General features: G+C 36.3%; 2 protein-coding genes across 2 annotated transcripts in view; one reads left to right on the forward strand and one right to left on the reverse strand.

Moving 5' to 3' along the window:
- The window catches only part of UTP20 (UTP20 small subunit processome component), an 87,909-nt gene extending 77,372 nt beyond the window's left edge, over positions 1–10,537 (forward strand). Inside the window, exons 53-62 of the mRNA XM_039354101.1 lie at positions 263–332; positions 1,207–1,389; positions 3,411–3,542; positions 4,566–4,698; positions 5,078–5,271; positions 5,735–5,806; positions 6,703–6,957; positions 7,808–7,934; positions 9,538–9,683; positions 9,811–10,537. Of these exons, the coding sequence (XP_039210035.1) occupies positions 263–332; positions 1,207–1,389; positions 3,411–3,542; positions 4,566–4,698; positions 5,078–5,271; positions 5,735–5,806; positions 6,703–6,957; positions 7,808–7,934; positions 9,538–9,683; positions 9,811–9,966 (1,468 nt within the window). The 3' untranslated portion in view covers positions 9,967–10,537. The remainder of the gene's footprint in view (positions 1–262; positions 333–1,206; positions 1,390–3,410; positions 3,543–4,565; positions 4,699–5,077; positions 5,272–5,734; positions 5,807–6,702; positions 6,958–7,807; positions 7,935–9,537; positions 9,684–9,810) is intronic.
- An 826-nt stretch (positions 10,538–11,363) lies between these two features.
- On the reverse strand, positions 11,364–18,402 carry ARL1 (ADP ribosylation factor like GTPase 1). Its single transcript, XM_039354102.1, has 6 exons — positions 18,221–18,402; positions 16,855–16,992; positions 15,286–15,367; positions 14,701–14,812; positions 12,482–12,660; positions 11,364–11,660 (listed from the first exon to the last, which is right to left on the reverse strand). The coding sequence occupies exons 1-6, from the start codon at positions 18,222–18,224 to the stop codon at positions 11,630–11,632; spliced, it is 546 nt and encodes a 181-aa protein (XP_039210036.1). The 5' UTR covers positions 18,225–18,402; the 3' UTR covers positions 11,364–11,629.
- Between the last annotated feature and the right edge of the window lie 262 nt (positions 18,403–18,664).

Consider the following 18,664-nt stretch of genomic DNA (forward strand, 5'->3'; position numbering starts at 1 on the left):
AAAGCTTGCCATATATGTGTGTGTCTATTTCATTTTTCCTTTCTTCAACAATTAAAGGAGCAAAAGCACCTGCGCATCCAATAGTGGCAAAGGCAGATTGTATGATCAAAATATATTGTTTAATGTTTTATATATCTGGGGCTTCTAAACACAAATATAAAAATAAATCTAATTGAATGCACACAGGCATTATGCTGTTTGGTCAAAAATCTTGGCAACTTTGGAAGTATTAACTATATTGCTGTTAATTGTTTTCACCCAGTTATGAATATGAGACGGGAAGAGAGTCTGCTTTGGAAATGATTGCTTACATCTTTGAAATGTTCCCTCAGGTATTGTGCATTTACTTCACAGATACAATACCCCTAATGTTTTCTTTGAACTAAAATAGTATAATGTTTGCATAAGACTATTTATGATAACTTTCATTAAATGGGATGAGTTTGCTGAGAAAATATGTATAGGATCAAATTTGTAAGCACATCAGAGGAGTTGTAAACCTATAGCTTCTTGCAGAGTTTTCTGGAATTTGTGGGAACAAAGAATTTCATGGATTGGATTTTATTTGTTTAAATCTTACCTATTCTAATAGGAGATTCCCCCCTCCCATTTAATACAAAGCTTTTTATCCAAAACCATTCCCTACAATTATTTTGTATATATTGTGAAAAGCTGTCCAAATGTTGCTTAACGTACACTTGCTAATTGCAGTTAGAGTGTTTTGGACCCCTGCTTTCTCAAGAACTATGAAATATGTGCAATTCTTAGATACAGTATTATTAAACTGAAACATGTTGCAGAAAAAAATGTGGTATGTTCATCTGTACATGGAATACAACCTTTCCTTGTTTAGTGACTGCAATCCAGTCCCTAAATTGGAAGCAAAATGTCAGAGAGACTGAGAGAGAAAAAGAGAGAGAGATGCTGCAAAGGCCACTGGTTGTTGTCTCATTTAGATAAAGTTCTCTTGTACAGCTTACTTTCACACTGTTGTCAGATGCAGAAATTTAAGTGCATGCATTGGTCAGAAAATGATTAAAATCATTTTTCATAGTTGTGAACAGTTGCTAAATGAGGTATCCGCTAGATAAGGAGTGGCTGTATTTTGATTGTCTTGATGTGGATCTTTCTTTCATTGTGGGTTACAGGAGAAAACTGTCATTCTAGACATTTGCAACCTATATGATTCCTGCTTTATTTCTGCAGGGCTTATTGCATGAGTTTTGTGGCCTATTCTTTGTCCCATTATGTATGATGATAGTAAATGATGATTCAGCAAAGTGCAAGAGGATGGCAGCACTGGCAATCAAAAATCTTCTCAGCAAAATTAGTCCTGAGAACCGAGACCTGATGTTTTCCCTGGTTGCTTCATGGTTTACAAGTAAAAAGGTACTATATAGGCAGGCGTTTAGGTTGTCATTGGCAATTAGTCTTTTAATCAGCGTGAATAAAATAAGGGAATGTCAAGAGTCTAACTTTTTTTCAAAGAACAATTATAATCAACTCAAATTTCTTTGCAGAACACTGTTTTATTACATGGCATTTAGCATTCATTTTCTTGTGAGATTAAAACCTCCACTCAGAATTAAGGTCCACCATGTTGTTTGTAAGGAAGACATTTACCAATTTGGGCCTTCCTTGCACGTAAAGGATTCACTTATCTGCAAGTAGACCAGGAGTTGGCTATAGCCTCTGCACCATGTGACACATTAAAGGAACTGCTTTCAAGAAGTGACAAATCACACTTTTAAATAGGCTGAGTTCTGACCGTTATTTCTTATCATGATTGTAGAGCAGTTCTTTCAGTAGGAACTTTTAAATTTGTTATTTATAATGAGAAAATATATTTATATTTAGTTGTGTTTATATGTTACTTCAATCAAAACTCATTCTGAGTGGCTTACCTACTTTCTTTGATATTACAATGAAAATAAAGCACAGCAACCCATAATACAATAAACACTGATAACAATGAGTAATAAGAACCTTAGCTCAAGGATGACACTAACTACACAAACCTTACCCTCCAGGGAGGGATCAATTCTCAGCCCTCAAAATCTTGTTGGTGAGGTTTTAATGACTTTGTTAAAAAAAACCCAGATCAGATCAGATTATAATTATGAAAATTTTAGAATGTGCAGAAATGGACAGACTAACTTTAGAGATTAAAGAGAAAGAAAATTCAGTTTATTTTAAAACATGGGAAGAATTCTATCAATGGTTAGCAGCTCGATAGAATGAGAATGGATTGTGAAACTGAATAAGATGAAGGATATTTATTGACTAGACTTTACTTTCATGATTATTGTTATTATTAGCGATCATGATTGCTTAGTATTATATTAATTATTGCTACTTAAGATGAATTTATTTATTTATTTATGAGACTTTTATATACCGCTTTAAGTGCAAGCACTCTCTAAGCAGTGTACACCAGTAAGCAATGTATATATATATTTACATTGCCCCCAACAATCTGGGTCCTCATTTTACCTACCCCGGAAGGATGGAAGGCTGAGTCAACCTTGAGCCGGTGAGATTTGAACTGCTGACCTGCTGAACACAGTCAGCTAAAGTGGCCTGCAGTACTGCACTCTAACTGCTGTGCCACCTCAGCTCTGATACTTACTGATTAACTTCTTTTTTCTCTCTCTTATGATTATTGTCATTGGTGACTATAATTGTTTAGTATTATATTAACTAGGGTTATTTAATATTGTAAAGCTAACAAGTTGAATGATATTTATTGACTAAGCTTTATTTTTATGACTATTGTTATTAGTGATTATAATTATTCAGTATTATAGTAACTATTTATCTAGTAGGATAAACAACATTTATTGACTACTTTTATTTTTCATGATTACGATTATTTTTTGTGATTATAACATTTTAGTATTATTTTAATTACTGTTATTTAACATTTGTACCCGGATGACAGTCTGCTTGCTAAAGTGATGAATTACTGTTGGGGGTAACCCCACTATTGTACCTTTCCCTACCCTTATCCCAACCTCACTCCCCAACCCCATCCAACACCCTTACCGAGCTTATCCCTTCCCCACCCTTATAAAATCTAATAAAATATTTTTTAAAAAAACAAAACCCCAGAGCACTGGGGATTATTTGATCTTGGGAGTGGGACAGGGTTAGGATGCCATTGTAGAGAAGGGGTGGGCAATAACAGAGAACTCCTACCATCTTCTATAGAATTGGCATTCCTTAGGGATAGGGATTCAGACAACCTTTCTCTTCTAGATTTTGTTGGGAGAGCAAAATTGATGTACTTCTTTCCTTTACACAAATTGATGTATTTAATTTTCCTCACACAAAGAAATGACAAATACTATTACTTTGTCTAGAATTTTTTGCAAAATGTCTAATTTATGAGAGATTGTCTTTATTGATAGAATGTACATAAGAGATTAGCTGCTCATGCCTCTGGAGCATTTGTTGAAGCTGAAAAAATTGAATTTGAGAAAAGACTTGGAACCATTCTCCCTGTTATCGAGAGAGAAATTCATCCTTCAAATTTTGAAGAAGTAAGTATTTTAATCAGCAATAATGTTTCTAGGAAACTGAAAAGCTGAGAAAACTGATCAAAAACCCAAATGAGACAAAATGCTTCATTATTTTACAAGAAGGCAGATTCATGAAAGAAATCTATCAAATTATTTTTGGCAGAAACATGTCATTTTTTTCAAGAAGTGTAAAAGAGCCTTATTGAAACAGTTTTATGAGATAATATAGCTGTAATAAGGAAGGAAGGGGAAAGCAAATGGGGAAAAGATATTCTATAAGCTGTTTAGGCTACACATGAATTGTCTTCCTCAGTGGGTATGAAGGAAATGAATGGTTTAGTATATTGTTTTTGATTGTTGTGGCAACTATTAAGAAATGTTGAATATAGGCCTTAATCTATTAGCATAAGAGCTCTATTTTCAGTGCTATAAATTCTGGCATGTGTTAGCTTTGCTAGCAAACACGGAGTATGCATTTGTGATGCAGATGAAAGATGCCAGGATAATACATGACATATTAATACACAGATATTTTCAGAATGGACAGTGGATTTCATAATCAAAGTGATTACATATAAAGATTCAGTTTAGAGATAGCATGATCTTAATTGGGAAAAGTTTCCCACTGTTTCTCTATATCCATAACAACAGAGGAAGGAGACTAATGTGAAGTTTTCTAGATAAAAGAAGAAAAAAAAATTCAGGAAGCCAAAATACACAGTTTATGGTGACTTCTGTGTGAAGAGATGTAGTGATCATCCACTCTTTGTGTTCCTTGGGCTAGGAAATCCTTTGCAAATTTCAATTTCAAATTGAAATGTGGAACTTTATAGAAAAGAGTTTGTGTTGTGTCTGCTTAGTTGTGTTTCAGATTATAGTCTCATTGTCCTTATTTGCAGTTGAACTTACAATATTGTATCAGTATTATAAGTAGGCAGCAACCTAAACCAGGCTATGAAGACTAGCAAGGGATATATTAATTACTTGAACACTATTGCTTCTGCAGAATATCATTTGTTATCTTCCACGTTCATTTTTTTAAAGGTTAAAGAAGAGAATGAAGAAAAGCAGGCAGACAGATTGCTCTTCAGCTTCCTAACTTTGCTTATAAAACTAATCAATGAGTGCAACATTATTCAATTAAACAAACACCATGAGATTCTGATCAACATTTGGGGTTAGTAGTAACATTTTTTCCATTCAGTTGTGTCCAATTCTCAGAGACAGCCTGGCAAGTGTCTGAAATTTTCTTGGCAAGGTTTTTCAGAAGTGGTTTGCAATGCCTCCTACCTAGGGCTGAGAGAAAGTAATTGGCCCAAGTCACCCAGTTGGCTTTGTGCCTAAAGTGGGACTAGAATTCATGATTTCTAGCATGATGCCTTAACTACCACACCAAACTGCCTCTCAATATTACATTGCTGCAAAAAGAAGCATTGGTGCCTGGTATGTTTATTATGAAGACTGTGAATTTTAAAAGTGTATAATGCATAACTGTTTTATATCTCTGTATATAAATGAGTTCAGTTCAAGTGATGGCTTTTTTCTCCATTTTTAAGGTCATGTCCAGTCCCATTTATGGTACCCACACAGCTGGGTTTGGCTGACTTCTGCTCAGATTTTTGGCCTGCTATTTGCTTCTCACAAGCCAGAAGAACTTGTTAATAAATGGTGCAAAAGAAAAACAGAAAAGAAACAAGTGACACATGAGCCATCAGCAACAATTTTCTTAATAGAGGAACTTAGTGAAAAGGTTATCTTACTATCTTACTTATATTGCTGCATATTCCAAGCTGTGGTAGCAGAGTTGTTAGAATGCAGTATTGCAGGCTAATTCTGCTGACTGCCAGCAGTTTGATTCCCACCTGCTCAAGGTTAACTCAGCCTTCCATCCTTCCGAGGTTGGTAAAATGAAGACCCAGATTACTGGGGGCAATATGCTGACTCTGTAAACCACTTAGAGATGGCTGTAAAGCACTGTGAAGTGGTATATAAGTCTAAGTGCTATTGCTATTTCAGTTGGTGGAGGGAGCAGAAATTAATACTAATTTCAATATAATTTATTGATTCCGTTATAGTTATATATCTTTAGTGCTAGAGCTTATTCTTTTTGTTGTATTTTAATTGTTACTTCTTTGGGAGGGTGGTGATTTACTAATGCCCCAAATTTAACACCAGATATATCTTGTTATCTTGTCTTGCATGCTCCTTTACAGATGAAAACATTTGCTTTAGCTTTCTGCCATCAGCTGAAATCCAGATTTCTCAGTTACAGTCTTGGAGAACAGGTAAATTATTAAGTAGAACTTTTCATTTTGTCATATTTATAATGCATTTGCTGAAAGAAAAACATAGTTGAAACAGATGTAAGAGTTCAAGATCAGAAAGATTCATAAATGGTGGCCAGATTTTATGCCATTCAAAAGACAGTCACAAGTTCCTGGACCTGACTGCACTCCAGATATGTTTAGTCTCAAGCACGAATAGCCTTTTTATGGGAAGTTTGTAATCTGAATTATTTTTGTAATCCGAATTATTTTCTCAGTTTTGCTTCTCCCCCCAACCATTTATTTTAATAAATTGTTCAGTTATCTGATGCATTCAGTATATTAGGAATTTAGACTGTTCTACATGTTAGGAATTTTGTTCCAACCCCTGCTCTATGAGAATAGCTAGTTCCTTAGGCAAGAGTGATATTCTGGTCTCTGCAAAAGAGATAGAGATCACTATCCTTCGTTAGTATTTCATTTTCATAATAAAATAAAATGATAGATTTTTGATATATATTGGACATATTGTAGCATTAAGAATGGTTATTAGTGCATTCTTTCTGTTTTGTACACATATTCCTTGATGTAAGAATATTATTTTTATATCCTGGCACTTAAGTTGGAAAACATTGAGCCTCAAATGGCGTGATAACCATGCTAAATCTGCTTTTGCAGTAGATTTAAAGGAGTATTTCTCAGCCTCAGCAGATTAAACTTTAAGATGTGTGGATTCAACTCCCACAATCCCCCAGACAAAATGCTGAAAAATACTAGCTTAGAAGTCATAAAGCAAGAAGTTTAATCGAGTAGCTAAAAAACAGTTCATTGAGAACATGCCCTAAAACTTTGGCAAACATTTTATGAGTGATTTGGATGTTTTGTTTTGTTTCCTTTTGTTTTTCTTTGTATTCAAGGTTATAAAGAATTTACTGTTTGTATCCAAAGTACTGTACCTTCTGGCTCCTACTCCAGAAGATGGCAAAGAGATTGGTGAGAATGTGGTCTGGGAAATTGAAGATCAGGGTAACCTAGGAAGCGAAGATGAGAAAGAGATTTCGGGTATGGAAGCAAAAGAAAAGAGCAGTCCAGCCAGTTTGTTGTGGGTGATGAAGAAACTCCTAGTCATGGCAACAAGAGAAGCTGCTCATTCACCCAAAGACTCTTTAAAGGTTGGTCTGTCTTCTGCAAATGACACCTTCAGCTCAGAAAATACTGTCAAAGTATCAGTAGCTTTTATAGTTTACAAACGCAAATGGTTAAAAAAAAAACAGTGCAGCAGGATAGTCTCATAAACGGACATGCAAGTGGGAGCAGCATTTTTCCAGTTCAGGGCAAGAAGGCATCCAACATTGTTGCCCTTAGCTTCTTAGGAAGAGCAGAATAAGCAAAAGATCCTTGCTTCAATTCTTTTCGCTGCTTTTGCTCAAGTTATACTGTATTTTTATTATTATTATTATTTTGGTTTTTGAAACCTGTCCCAATCCAAGGATTCTTGCTTTTTTCATTACTTACTTAATAAAACCTGGGGCACAGAGACTCTAACAGTAATTGTGCTAAAATATGAATGAGGTTGCCCACATAATGCTCACCTCGAGTTAAATCGAAAGAAGCCATTTGTAAATATAATGTGGGAAAGGGAAAAAGATCTCTTTCTGCCCCATTTCTTCAGAAGACTTCTGGGTTCTGTGGTTACATTCTAGGCATATGGTCTATGGAGTGCTGAGAAATGCTGCGTAGAGTGCACTTGGCCTAGCCAGGCATTGTAGGAAGAAGGGATACAAAGATGAAAGGTTTGGAGAATAGATGGCAAATGGAGAGGGCTGTAGGCACAGAAGAAGCATGATCAAATTAGGCTTAAAATTAGATATTGAGCAAATCAAATTGTTGTCAGAACTGCTGGAAAATGTACTTACCAAGTTTCACTGAAAAAATATTCTCTTGCCACTAATTGATAACATCTTTGGGTTGTTCTACTGCTTTGTGGGCTAATCTATTGACCAAATGTCATTGCCTCTTCAGAGAACCTGCATCTTTAAGTTTCTTGGTGCTATTGCAGTTGACCTTGGCAAAGAGAAAGTAAAACCGTATCTTCCAACTATCATAGCCCCTCTATATAGAGAACTGAGTAGCACGTATGCAGAACAAGGTAAGGGAATTTGCACAGATAATGGGCATAAAAATTGGTATTTTATACTTTCCATATTTTAAAACACCTAGGCAAGCATTCAAGTTTTTTCCAGTAGAATGGATCTATTATTAATGCTTAAAATGGAGGAACAGGGAGGTTTGGCACAGAAACACTTGCAACAGCTTTATATGGTGCTCATCAACATAATTAAAAAAAACCTTAAAATTTAACAAAGTACTAAAATTTAAAATTTGTAGGATTGCTAAATCTTCTAAAATCTGTCTTTTTAATGAAATTTTTCTACTTGTAATTTTGAATTTTTAAAAGAATCATGCTTTTTGGGGTCAATGTTGCATAATATTACACTATATTGCTTGTGAACTAAAATTGAGTTCTTATTGAGGTTCTCTGTGTCTTTGCAACTACTGCTCTTTTAAATGTCAATATTCCATTCTGGATGTTACATAGTCAAGTGATTGCATGTTTCCCATCTCTACAATGCATATAAAGTAATTCGATGAAGAGGCTTTTATACATGGTAATTGGTGTGATACATTGGTGTATTTTCTGTGTATTTTTAAATGGTCTTGTGGATATATGGCAAATTGTTCAGCTATGCTCTGAAAACCTGACCCAACCTTGTATCCCCTTCATATATTGGATATTGAAACCCGTAATTCCTTGGCATATTATCAGTCAGATTGCATAGGAATTATGAAACTTGAGATCCAACATATCTAGAAAAAAGTATATCAGTAAAGGCTGCTTTATATATTCATTTGCCCCTTGTAACAGCCTAATATTTGACTACAATACAAGCTTTTGGATTTAGATAGCTTGGCTGAATTCTGCCATAAAGGATCAAGTGAATATCTGGCAAAATCCTTGCTATAGCTTGGTGGGTCAAAATCTAAACAATTAATGCTGTTTCCCATACATGCATTCTATACTAAATATATGGCTTTGATCAAACATTATTGGCTTCATGTTATGTGAATGAGCCTCAGGTTAGCTAACGTGCTTTAATTAATTATTTTCTGCTCTCACTGTAAAGTCACCTCTTTCCTTTTTACTCTTCTTGCACAGCTGTGAGGAAGAGATAAGAAATGCCTCTTAACTGCAGTTTAATTTATCCAGCTGAACTTTGATTGAAAATTGATGGTTTAATCAGTGTTTCCCAAACTTGACAATTTTAAGGCATGTGGACTTCAACTCCCAGAATTCCACAGCCAGCGTTGCTGGCTGTGAAATTCTGGGAGTTGAAGTCCTCATGCCTTAAAATTGTCAAGTTTGGGAAACACTGGTTTAGGTAATCACAGGTTCTTGGGATTCAGATGGCTTGGCAAGCTGCACAATCTATACCGAAAGAGGTGGCTGAAGATGAAAAGAGCCCATTTTCTCCTATGAAAACTGATGGTCTTTAAACCTTTTATTTCAAATATTTTTGATATGGAAATGAAATACTAATGCTGATTTCTGAATAGCCTTAGTTTGAATAATATATTTTATGGAACTTTATACGGTACACTACGCAGAGAATTGTGCAGTGGATTTAACAGTAGATAGCATACTTTAGCTTCTGTTCTCAGGCTTTAAGTAATGAAAATCATATTCTTGCCAGATCCAACCCTAAAGAATCTTTCCCAAGAAATCATAGAACTACTGAAGAAATTAGTTGGATTGGAAGACTTTTCAATTTCATTTGCTTTTGTGCAAAAACAAGCCAGTCAGAAGAGAGCTAAACGAAAGAAGCAGAGAGCCCTACAGGTTAGTATCTACTTCATTTTCCACCTGCATTTGCTTAAAAAATGTTGACCATCTCATTTATCAGGAGAGGTTTTATTATAACTAAGCAATTTCAGAAGATATATTATGATTCTTTGTTTTTCATTAGGCTGTTGCTAATCCTGAGATTGCTGCCAAGAGGAAGTTAAAGAGGCATAAGAACAAAACTGAAGCAAAGAAGAGAAAAACAGAATATCTACGGCCTGGTTACAAAGCCAAAAAACAAAGAAGCCATGCATTAAAGGACTTGGCAATGGTTGAGTAAAACTCTATTACATAACTTTTTATAAAGAACATTTAATCTTTCATGTTTGCTTAAAAGGCAATAAACATTTTATGTGATTTTTAACAAAGTAAGAACAGCTTTTATCAACTAAAGCTCTACTTAAGTATCTGTATTTCTGTGGATTAAAAGGCAGTATATAGCAGAAGCTTAACTATCACCTCATGGCCTTTTAAAAGCTTTGAAATGGTTTCAGGAAACCATACTTCTGATTTCAGAACGATGCACCTACAGGACTTTCTAAATATTTATAATTTTTATTCTTTGTAAATCCTGTTCAACTAGTGGTAATATTGAGAAATCTGTAAAAATTTCAATCATTTCACTGAGAAGGCTTGTGATTAAGGATGGAGAGTTCTCAGCCATTTTAGTTGTCCAGAGCTTATTATATGTTAATGTACAGCTTGTGGTAAATGTATTTTTTATTAAACGTGATTAAAAAACTTTATTCATAACTGTGTGCTAGTTATTTTGGTGCCATTTGGTAGCATTAAAGTTGATTTGGTACCAGCAAACATGACAGTTTTTTCACAAACTCACTATGAAACTGGCTTAATATCTTTCCATTGAATTTATTTAGATGAGAAGGCTGCCTCTTTCAAACAGCGTATTAGTGAAATGTTATATTTTTCCACTTCAATGTCAGCTAATTTTCTTTAATCTGGGCACTGTACCAATTCTTCCAACATTACAGAAAACATTTGGATATGCTGGATTCTGATTTTAAGCTTAAAATTACTAGGTCAGATTCAGTCCATAGTTTGCCAAGTCATGATTTGTTGACAAGCCACAGGCTTGCACTAAGTAGCAGAATTTATTGTGCGTGCCAGAACAGGTAAGACAGCAGTGAGTGTCGGGAGGCGAGCTCTATCTCATTTGTATATGAGTCATGCACGCTGCAGGTGCCACTGGTATTAAATTGAAAACTATCTTTTTGCTTTAGTATTCTCTATGAACTTGGGTTTTCATTTTAAACTGAACTATTGATACACTTTATACAGATCCTAGAACTTTTAGGACATTCAACTTTCCTTCTAATAACACTGTTGATTCCATGAAAAGGGTTTCTATTCCTGTGTTTTTCTGTATAATAAAGGAGACTTTTGATACAATCACTTAGTTTCTCTCTGTGAAAATGCTAGGAAGCCATTCCCATATCTTCTTAAAGGAAATATAAGGCTCAAGGTGATTTTTGACTTACAATTTTCCACGAAGGAACAAGTGCAAGTATGTGATGATTTAAGCAATTTTAAAAAGCCCACATAAACTTTCAGAGCTTCACCCAGTATTCCTGACTTTTAGGTTACACAAAAAACTGTGCCTTGTCTAATTCACTTTCAAAAGGGAATATCTTACAGATAACTAGCATGAGACAAAAATGTAGACAGTTAAATATTTATTAGTGTTAAATAGTTTCAGACACTTAAATTAAAGATTTATTTCAATTTTTCTAGCCAATATTCAGTACTGAGTATCATAAAAATTGATGTTACGTAACTTACACAAGATACGAAGTAAATATAGTATGCAAACTTTCAGAGTAATTGCACAGGAACACCATTTTTTTTTCAAAAGATAATCTGTCAATCCTATTTACAGCATTGCATTTATTCACATAACCAATGAAGAAAACTTCAAGTCTGTTTCACTGTCTGCTCTTCAAGGTCTCAACCAGCCTGAAAAAAATAATTTGTTTTGAAATTTAAAAATCAAACATTTTAAAAGTAAAATAATAAATTCATCTTTATGACTCTGGATTTCTATAGTATGCACTAGGATATACTATACTATTACTGTACTATGCACAGATTCAGAGAAGGAAAAGTGATTTGGAACGTGCCTCAGCATGTATGGAGCATCTGTTAGACAGAATCTCCTTAAATGAAACATGGCTTTTCCTGTAAGCTTCTATATAAGGTCAATGCAGGTAATATTTGACCTACGACCACAATTTATCCCAAAATTTCTGTGGTAAGTGAGAAATTTGTTAAGTGAGTTTTGCCCCATTTTATGGCTTTTCTTGCCATATTTGTTAAGTGAATTGCTGCAGTTTTTAAATTAGTAACATGGTTGTTGAGTGAATCTGGCTTCCCCATTGATTTTGCTTGTCAGAAGGTTGCAGAAAGGGATCACACGACCCCAGGACACTGTAACTGTTATGAACCAGTTGTCAAGCATCCAAATGTAAATCATGTGACCATGTGGATGCTGCAATGGTCATAAGTGTGAAAAATGATCATAAGTCATTTCTTTCAGTGCCATTGTAACTTTGAATGGTCACTAAATGAAGTTGTAAATTGAGGACTATCTGTGTGCTACTTCAAGATTAGTCAGTCTTTCTTACTGTGATCGTGGATTCAGATTAGACTACTTCAAGGAACTGCTGATAGGTACCACATGAGCATGGCCAACCTCCATGTGCTCTTAATCAGCTTTTCCTTTTTTTTGCACAGTCCTAATAAATAGTCTCTACGGAAGTCAGAACAATAATGCTTACCACTCCATAGCCTCATCAAGTCCAGTGCCTTTGGTTGCAGATGTTTTGAATATCTGCCATTTTCTGTCTTTTAGCGCTGGGAGTCCAAGTGCATTTGCCATTTCTGTAGGAGTCATGGCTTGTTCCATATCTTGTTTATTTGCAAATACCACCAAAATGGCTTTCTTTAATTCTTCTTCCTAAAAGAGCAGTCAATAGATTACATTAGATTTTCAATAGAAAATCAAGCTTCCACTATGAAGCAGCTTAATAATCACAGGGCCACAGAGACAGATAAAGAATGAGCGGGGATGTCTAAATCCACAAGTTACTCAACCTGGGTTAGATTTAGTGAAAGAAATTTTTCTTTTGACAGACAGCAACATTGGACTGCCCCTCCTTCACTCTGCAATGCAGACTTGTACTGAAAGTACTGCTAGTCCTTGACTTACGACTACAATTGAGCCCAAAATTTTTGTTGCTAAAAGCGAGACAGTTCTTAAGTGAGTTTTGCCCCATTTTACGACCTTTCTTGCCACAGTTGTTAAATGATTCACTGCAGTTGTTGTTAGTAACACAGTTAAGTGAATCTGGCTTCTGCTATGACTTTGCTTATCAGAAGGTCACAAAAAGTGATCACATGAGCACAGGACACTGCAACCATCATACATATGAGTTGGTTGCCAAGTGTCTGAATTTTGAATATGTGACAGTGGGGGATGCTGCAACGGTTGTTAATCATAAGTCACTTTTTGCAGTGCTGTTATAACTTCAATTGACCACTAAAGGAATGGTTATAAGTTGAGGACTACCTGTACAGTAGTCCTGAAAGCCTGTATAGAGCTTATTTGGTTGAAATAATCCAAGGTGTTTGAAAAGGAACTCATTGGAGTTTAGGCCAAAAAGGTGACTCTATCAGCAAGTGTGATTGGACAAAGACCTTAGTTTTACCACAATAAACAGGCAAGCAACAGCATTCTCAGCAACAAAGATTTTCTTATCAGCCCTGCTATGTCCATGATTTGCAGTAATTCGCAGATTCTCTATATAAAGCCCAAATTGAGCTCTTATTAGTCTCCCCTCCCTTCCCCTTAGAATCTATAGTTGTTGAGGGGAGGAATAGAAAAACACAAAAACTACAAAATAAAAGAACAGAGATGGGCAGGAAAAACAAACCCTGATGGGAACAAGGAAGAAGAAGTCAATTGCCCTCATCAAAGGCCCAGATTTAGAGCCATGTCTTCTGGGCCCTTCAAAATACCAACAGGGTGGGGGTTGTTCAAACCTTGGGGGAAACCGCATGCTCTCTTGACATGCACTTTCGGGGTTCCAAAAGAAGGCATTGTTTAATCGATGGAACTAGATTGCCCCAACTCTGCCAAATCGAACTGGCTGGAAAAATACTATGGAAGACAAGCAGTCCCTCAAGTAAGCAGACCCTATGTTATGTAGGCTGTTATAGGTAGCAACCAACACCTTGAATCACATCCAGAAGCAAACTGACAACCAGTGCAGTTTGCAAAGCAGAGATGTCACATGGGCATACTGAGGCATGTCCATCATTGCCTGTGTCACTGCATTCTGGATCAGCTGAAGCTTGTGTTGTCTTCAAGGACAGCTCCATATAGAGTACATTGCCATAGTTAACCCAAGAGGTGACCAGGGCATGAATAACTGAAGGGCAACCAAATCAATGTGCAACTGGTGTACCAGATGAAGCTGGGCAAAAATCTTTCTGTCCACAGCTACCACCTGCTCGTGATGTAGAAGTTGTAAGGCCAGGAAAACTCCTAAATCATGTACTACCATTGAATGGGGAAGTACCACACTATCAAAAGTCAAAGTTGGAATATTCCCAAATCTGGTTTGTCAAAACACCAACTGTCACTACATCCTGGTGGGACTGAATGAGAGATGGTACCTCCCCATCCTAACTCAGAAGACTCCAGGCATTAGAACAGAACCTCAATTGGCTGGCCCAGAGTTGAAAAATATAACTGGGCATCGTCAGCGTACTGACAATACTGAATCACACATTAGCAGATATTAATATATGTCCAAAGCCTCCAAGAATAAATAAGTTCATCTAAAGGGTGAACTAAAATGATGCCTGGATTAGTAATAAAAAATCATTTTAGTTGAAAATGAATAAACAGGAATAGCATCAGGTTAAGACACCTTTTCATAATTATGAGCCTAATCTTAAATGCAGTATCTAGAGCCACTTTATTATTTCATACCTCCAACATGGCAACAAGCTCAGATTTTGATATTCCAATTCTGTCTCTATCACAGCTGTCTACTACATAGATAACTGCATCAGTATTGGAATAATAACATCGCCAATATGGTCTAGAAAAGAAAACAAAATTTAAATTGTATCTTATATCAAATTCATAGCCTTCAAGAGTGTTTCTTAGTAGTTGTAAAGTTAGAGCTTTATAAGTTTTGAGTTTTAAACAAAACGTATCTATTGATATCAAAACCATAGATTCCAAGAGCTTATAAAATGTTTTCCCCCAGTATCCCACATCTACAATTGAACAACTATGGTAGCACTTTCAGTTCCTTCAAAAGGTACTTGAAATTTCGGACTGTTCTTTATACATCAATGAATTTTAGAGCCTAAAAATATTTTTCTTAATTTTAATGGCAAAATCTATAGAAACTGATACAATTATTCACAGCTTACTCTCTGTGAAAGCCTAACCCAAAGAATTTTTTTTCTGATATATAAAGACATTTTCTTGTAAACTGTGAAAATATCACAACATTCAGTAAAATATTTAGAAGTCAAGATTTGTTGCGGTTCAGAATAATTTTACCTGATGCTAGTCTGTCCTCCTAAGTCCCAGACTTGAAATTTTAGATTCTTGTAGGTGACTGTTTCAACATTAAAACCAATTGCTAAAAGAAAAAACAAAACTTAACTAGCTTGTTTGAAACAAACTGATATCCAACTCTATTGCATGAATGTTTTTTTTAATTTCCAAATAAATTTTTATTACTACTGAATAATATTCAGTACGGGTAATCCTCGACTTACAACATCATGGAATTGAAAGAGACTTACAACCCTTTTTCACGCTTATTACCATTGCAGCATCCCATGGTCATACAATGAAAATTTGGATGCTTGATAACTGGCATGTATTTATGATGGTTGCAGTGTCATATCATGTGATCAATCACCTTTTATGACCTTTTGTCAAGCAAAGTCAATGGGGAAGCCAGATTCACTTATTGTGTTGCTAACTTAACAACTGCAATGATTCACTTAACTGTGGCAATAAAAGTCGTAAAATGGGGCAAAACTCGCTTAACTGTCTTGCTTAGCAATAGAAATTTTGCGCTCAATGTGGTTATAAGTCAAGGAATATCCATATTATTAAAAACATAGCCAAAACATCAATATTTATAAGCCAAGATGCATATAAATGAGATGGGAGACTATAAATGCAAATAATACATAAATATTGAATAATCCTTTTTGGCAGGATTGGTAAGAAGGGCTGCAGTTACAGAAGAGCCATCAAATTCTAGCTGATTCATTCTTTACTACTGGATGGGTTATGTTGTCCCATATAGAACTTAGGTGTCCTTCTTGACTTCTTGCTCAATGAACAGGTAACAACTGTGTCGAAGTACTTTCATACATACTACTCTTTCATACAAGTGCTTGCTTATTCACAATTACATCTGCTCATCCAATACGATATCATAATGTAGTCTCTCCATATCCCTTCATACGGGTAATGTCATCAGCAGATCTCATGAAACAAACTCAACTAAAATATTGCTTTCTTTTTCTAAAACGGCACCCGCTGAAAATTCAATGGCCGTTATCTTAGTGGTTTTTAGGAAAGCCTTTCAAACTTGGCTGGAGGTTTTACGTTGTTGCCTGGTTTTGAAATATTTCATTAATGTAATTGTTTTACAAAAACTGTATAAAATGCTACTATGTAAGTATTGTTCCCAGAATTTTCATATGAATGTACTATGAGTTTTGTATTATTTTATTATTCTTTAACCTGGTCAATAGATATCTGAAATGTACACTATTCAGTTGTCATTGATTCCAGTGGCATATAAATCCAACAAGGAAATAAATTTATTCTATAGCTGAAAAGCCAATATTGGAAAATCCTAATTTCCTTATAGGAGGAAAAGAATACCCTATACATAGAGGTATTTGTTCTGCTCTGATAAAATTTCCTTTAGTAATATTCATAATATTTAGTAAATTAAGTATTTACAATTTTTTGTGCAACCCATATTGTAAAGGAAGGTGAAGTAGATTTTAGGACACTTCAATTAATAAATGTATAAAAGGAGATAAGAACATTGCATTACATGTTATGAATCATATTTCATTTAGGGAAAAAAACACTTACTAGGAATGGTAGTTACAACTTCACCAACTTGTAACCTGTAGAGAATTGTGGTCTTTCCTGCTCCATCTAACCCCAAAATTAAAATTCTCATCTCCCGTGTACCAAACAAACTGGAAAAGATTGTTGAAAAAAAGCCACCTATAAAAAAAAACAAGCATTATTAAAAGTGTACTACAATAACAGACTGTTCCAAATTAATAATTTTTAAAGCTGAGAAATACATTTTACTTCTAAAACATCTGCTTATCTTAACAATATTTCTCCTTTCTGTCCTTTTAATAATTACACACATGCTATACAAAAGCAAGTCATAGTAATCTTAAAAGTTGAAATTTCTGTATTATTACACATCATTTTGTATTTTTGTGAATGCAATTTCATAATTTCCAAACATTTTTCAATGATGATCAGGATGGTGGGGAATGGCAGGATTTATATTCCTTGCAGGCAGCTGCAAATGCAAATGAACAGCTGTCTGCAAGGAATATAAATCCTTCTATTCCCCATCATCCAGTCAGAGTTGAAGAAGCTTTTGGGATGAGAAGTGAAACATCTTCAAAGAAAAATAAAGTCCAGTTGCCTCCTGGAAAAGCACCTTTGGGACAACCATGACCTGGATGACTGAGAATCTCCACAGACATGATAAATACCCAACAAAATATAGCTCATACAAACTAAAGCTATTTATGAGTCCTCCATAATTTTAAAAATTGGGAAGGGGTCCTGAAAGCAAAAAGTTTAAGAATCACTGTTCTAGCGCCAAGGAGTGGGGAATGGCTGCGGTCCCCCTAATCTTGCTTCAATTTTGGTTTCCAAGTTGGTTTGCCATCCTCATCGGAGACGGCTGAAATTTATAGCTCAGTGACATACAGATATCCCTGCGGGTCGCACCCGACCTTAAGGTAAAGCTTCTGAATGGGAAATTAGAAATCGAGAGCCAGGGCATGTTACTGTCTACATTACAAGCAGTACAAGCTACCCTCCATTTGACCTAAGTTAAACAAAGGGGAATAATGCGTGAGAATGAGGACGAGAAAAGGGGAGAGGAGTCGGTTCGAAGGCGTCGAAGTTGACTCCATGAAGAAAATTCCAACACACCGCCCGAGATGCCGAGTTTCCCCTCCAGGAAGCTCCCAGGCGAGCGAATCCAGTCGCCCGATAGCCCCAGGAATAGCCCAGAGCCTCAAGGGCGCCATGGAGACACCCCCCCCCCCGGTCTCGCGCCAAGAGGGGAAAAAAGCTCTTCCCGGAACCCCACGCTCCGTCCTGCCCCCCCAGCGCTCCATTTTCGGATTTGCGTGATTTCCTGCCCTTCGGGCCGCCACCTCCTCCCTCGCCAAAGTCCTGCCTCTCTCCCTTCCCTCACCCATGGCGGTAAAGGTTTCCCGAGCTGTTTTCCGCTCAGATTCCCGGTAGTCGTCGTCCTCCCCCTCAGACTCTGTTGCCGCCGGCGGCGTTCACCCGGAAGTCGGCGAAAAGCTAGTTCCACGTCGGCTCCCGCGTGCTCTAGTCGCTCCCGCGACGTTCCCCAGCTGCTTGACATGACGGTCAAACCCAGAACAGAATTTTCGACACAAACCAGCGGCGCAGAGACTGAGGACGAAGCGACGAATCTGCTAGGTCAAAAGCAGAGCGACAGAACTCTCTCGGCTTCCTCATTGGAGAAATTTGGCTAGTGGGCGGGGATAGATTTTGCTCGCGGGATCCAAGAGGTGGGGCTGTTCGAGTTCCGGTATCACGTGGTGCTTAGCAAAAGCGGTGATAGGAAGGAAGCGAGCAAGTAGGAAGTTGCAGGAAGCGTTTTCTGCTT

This window comes from Crotalus tigris, unplaced genomic scaffold, assembly GCF_016545835.1.
Source record: "Crotalus tigris isolate CLP2741 ecotype Arizona unplaced genomic scaffold, ASM1654583v1 scf7180000018548.2558034, whole genome shotgun sequence".
NCBI lineage: Eukaryota > Metazoa > Chordata > Lepidosauria > Squamata > Viperidae > Crotalus > Crotalus tigris.

Bases quoted from the DNA above. Each gene is read 5' to 3' on its own strand.
- ARL1 (XM_039354102.1), bottom strand. The intron at 15,368-16,854 runs GTAAGTGTTTTT...TTTTTCTTTTAG, and splicing joins AGTTGTAACTACCATTCCTA to CAATTGGTTTTAATGTTGAA. The intron at 14,813-15,285 runs GTAAAATTATTC...TTTCTTTTCTAG, and splicing joins GGAGGACAGACTAGCATCAG to ACCATATTGGCGATGTTATT.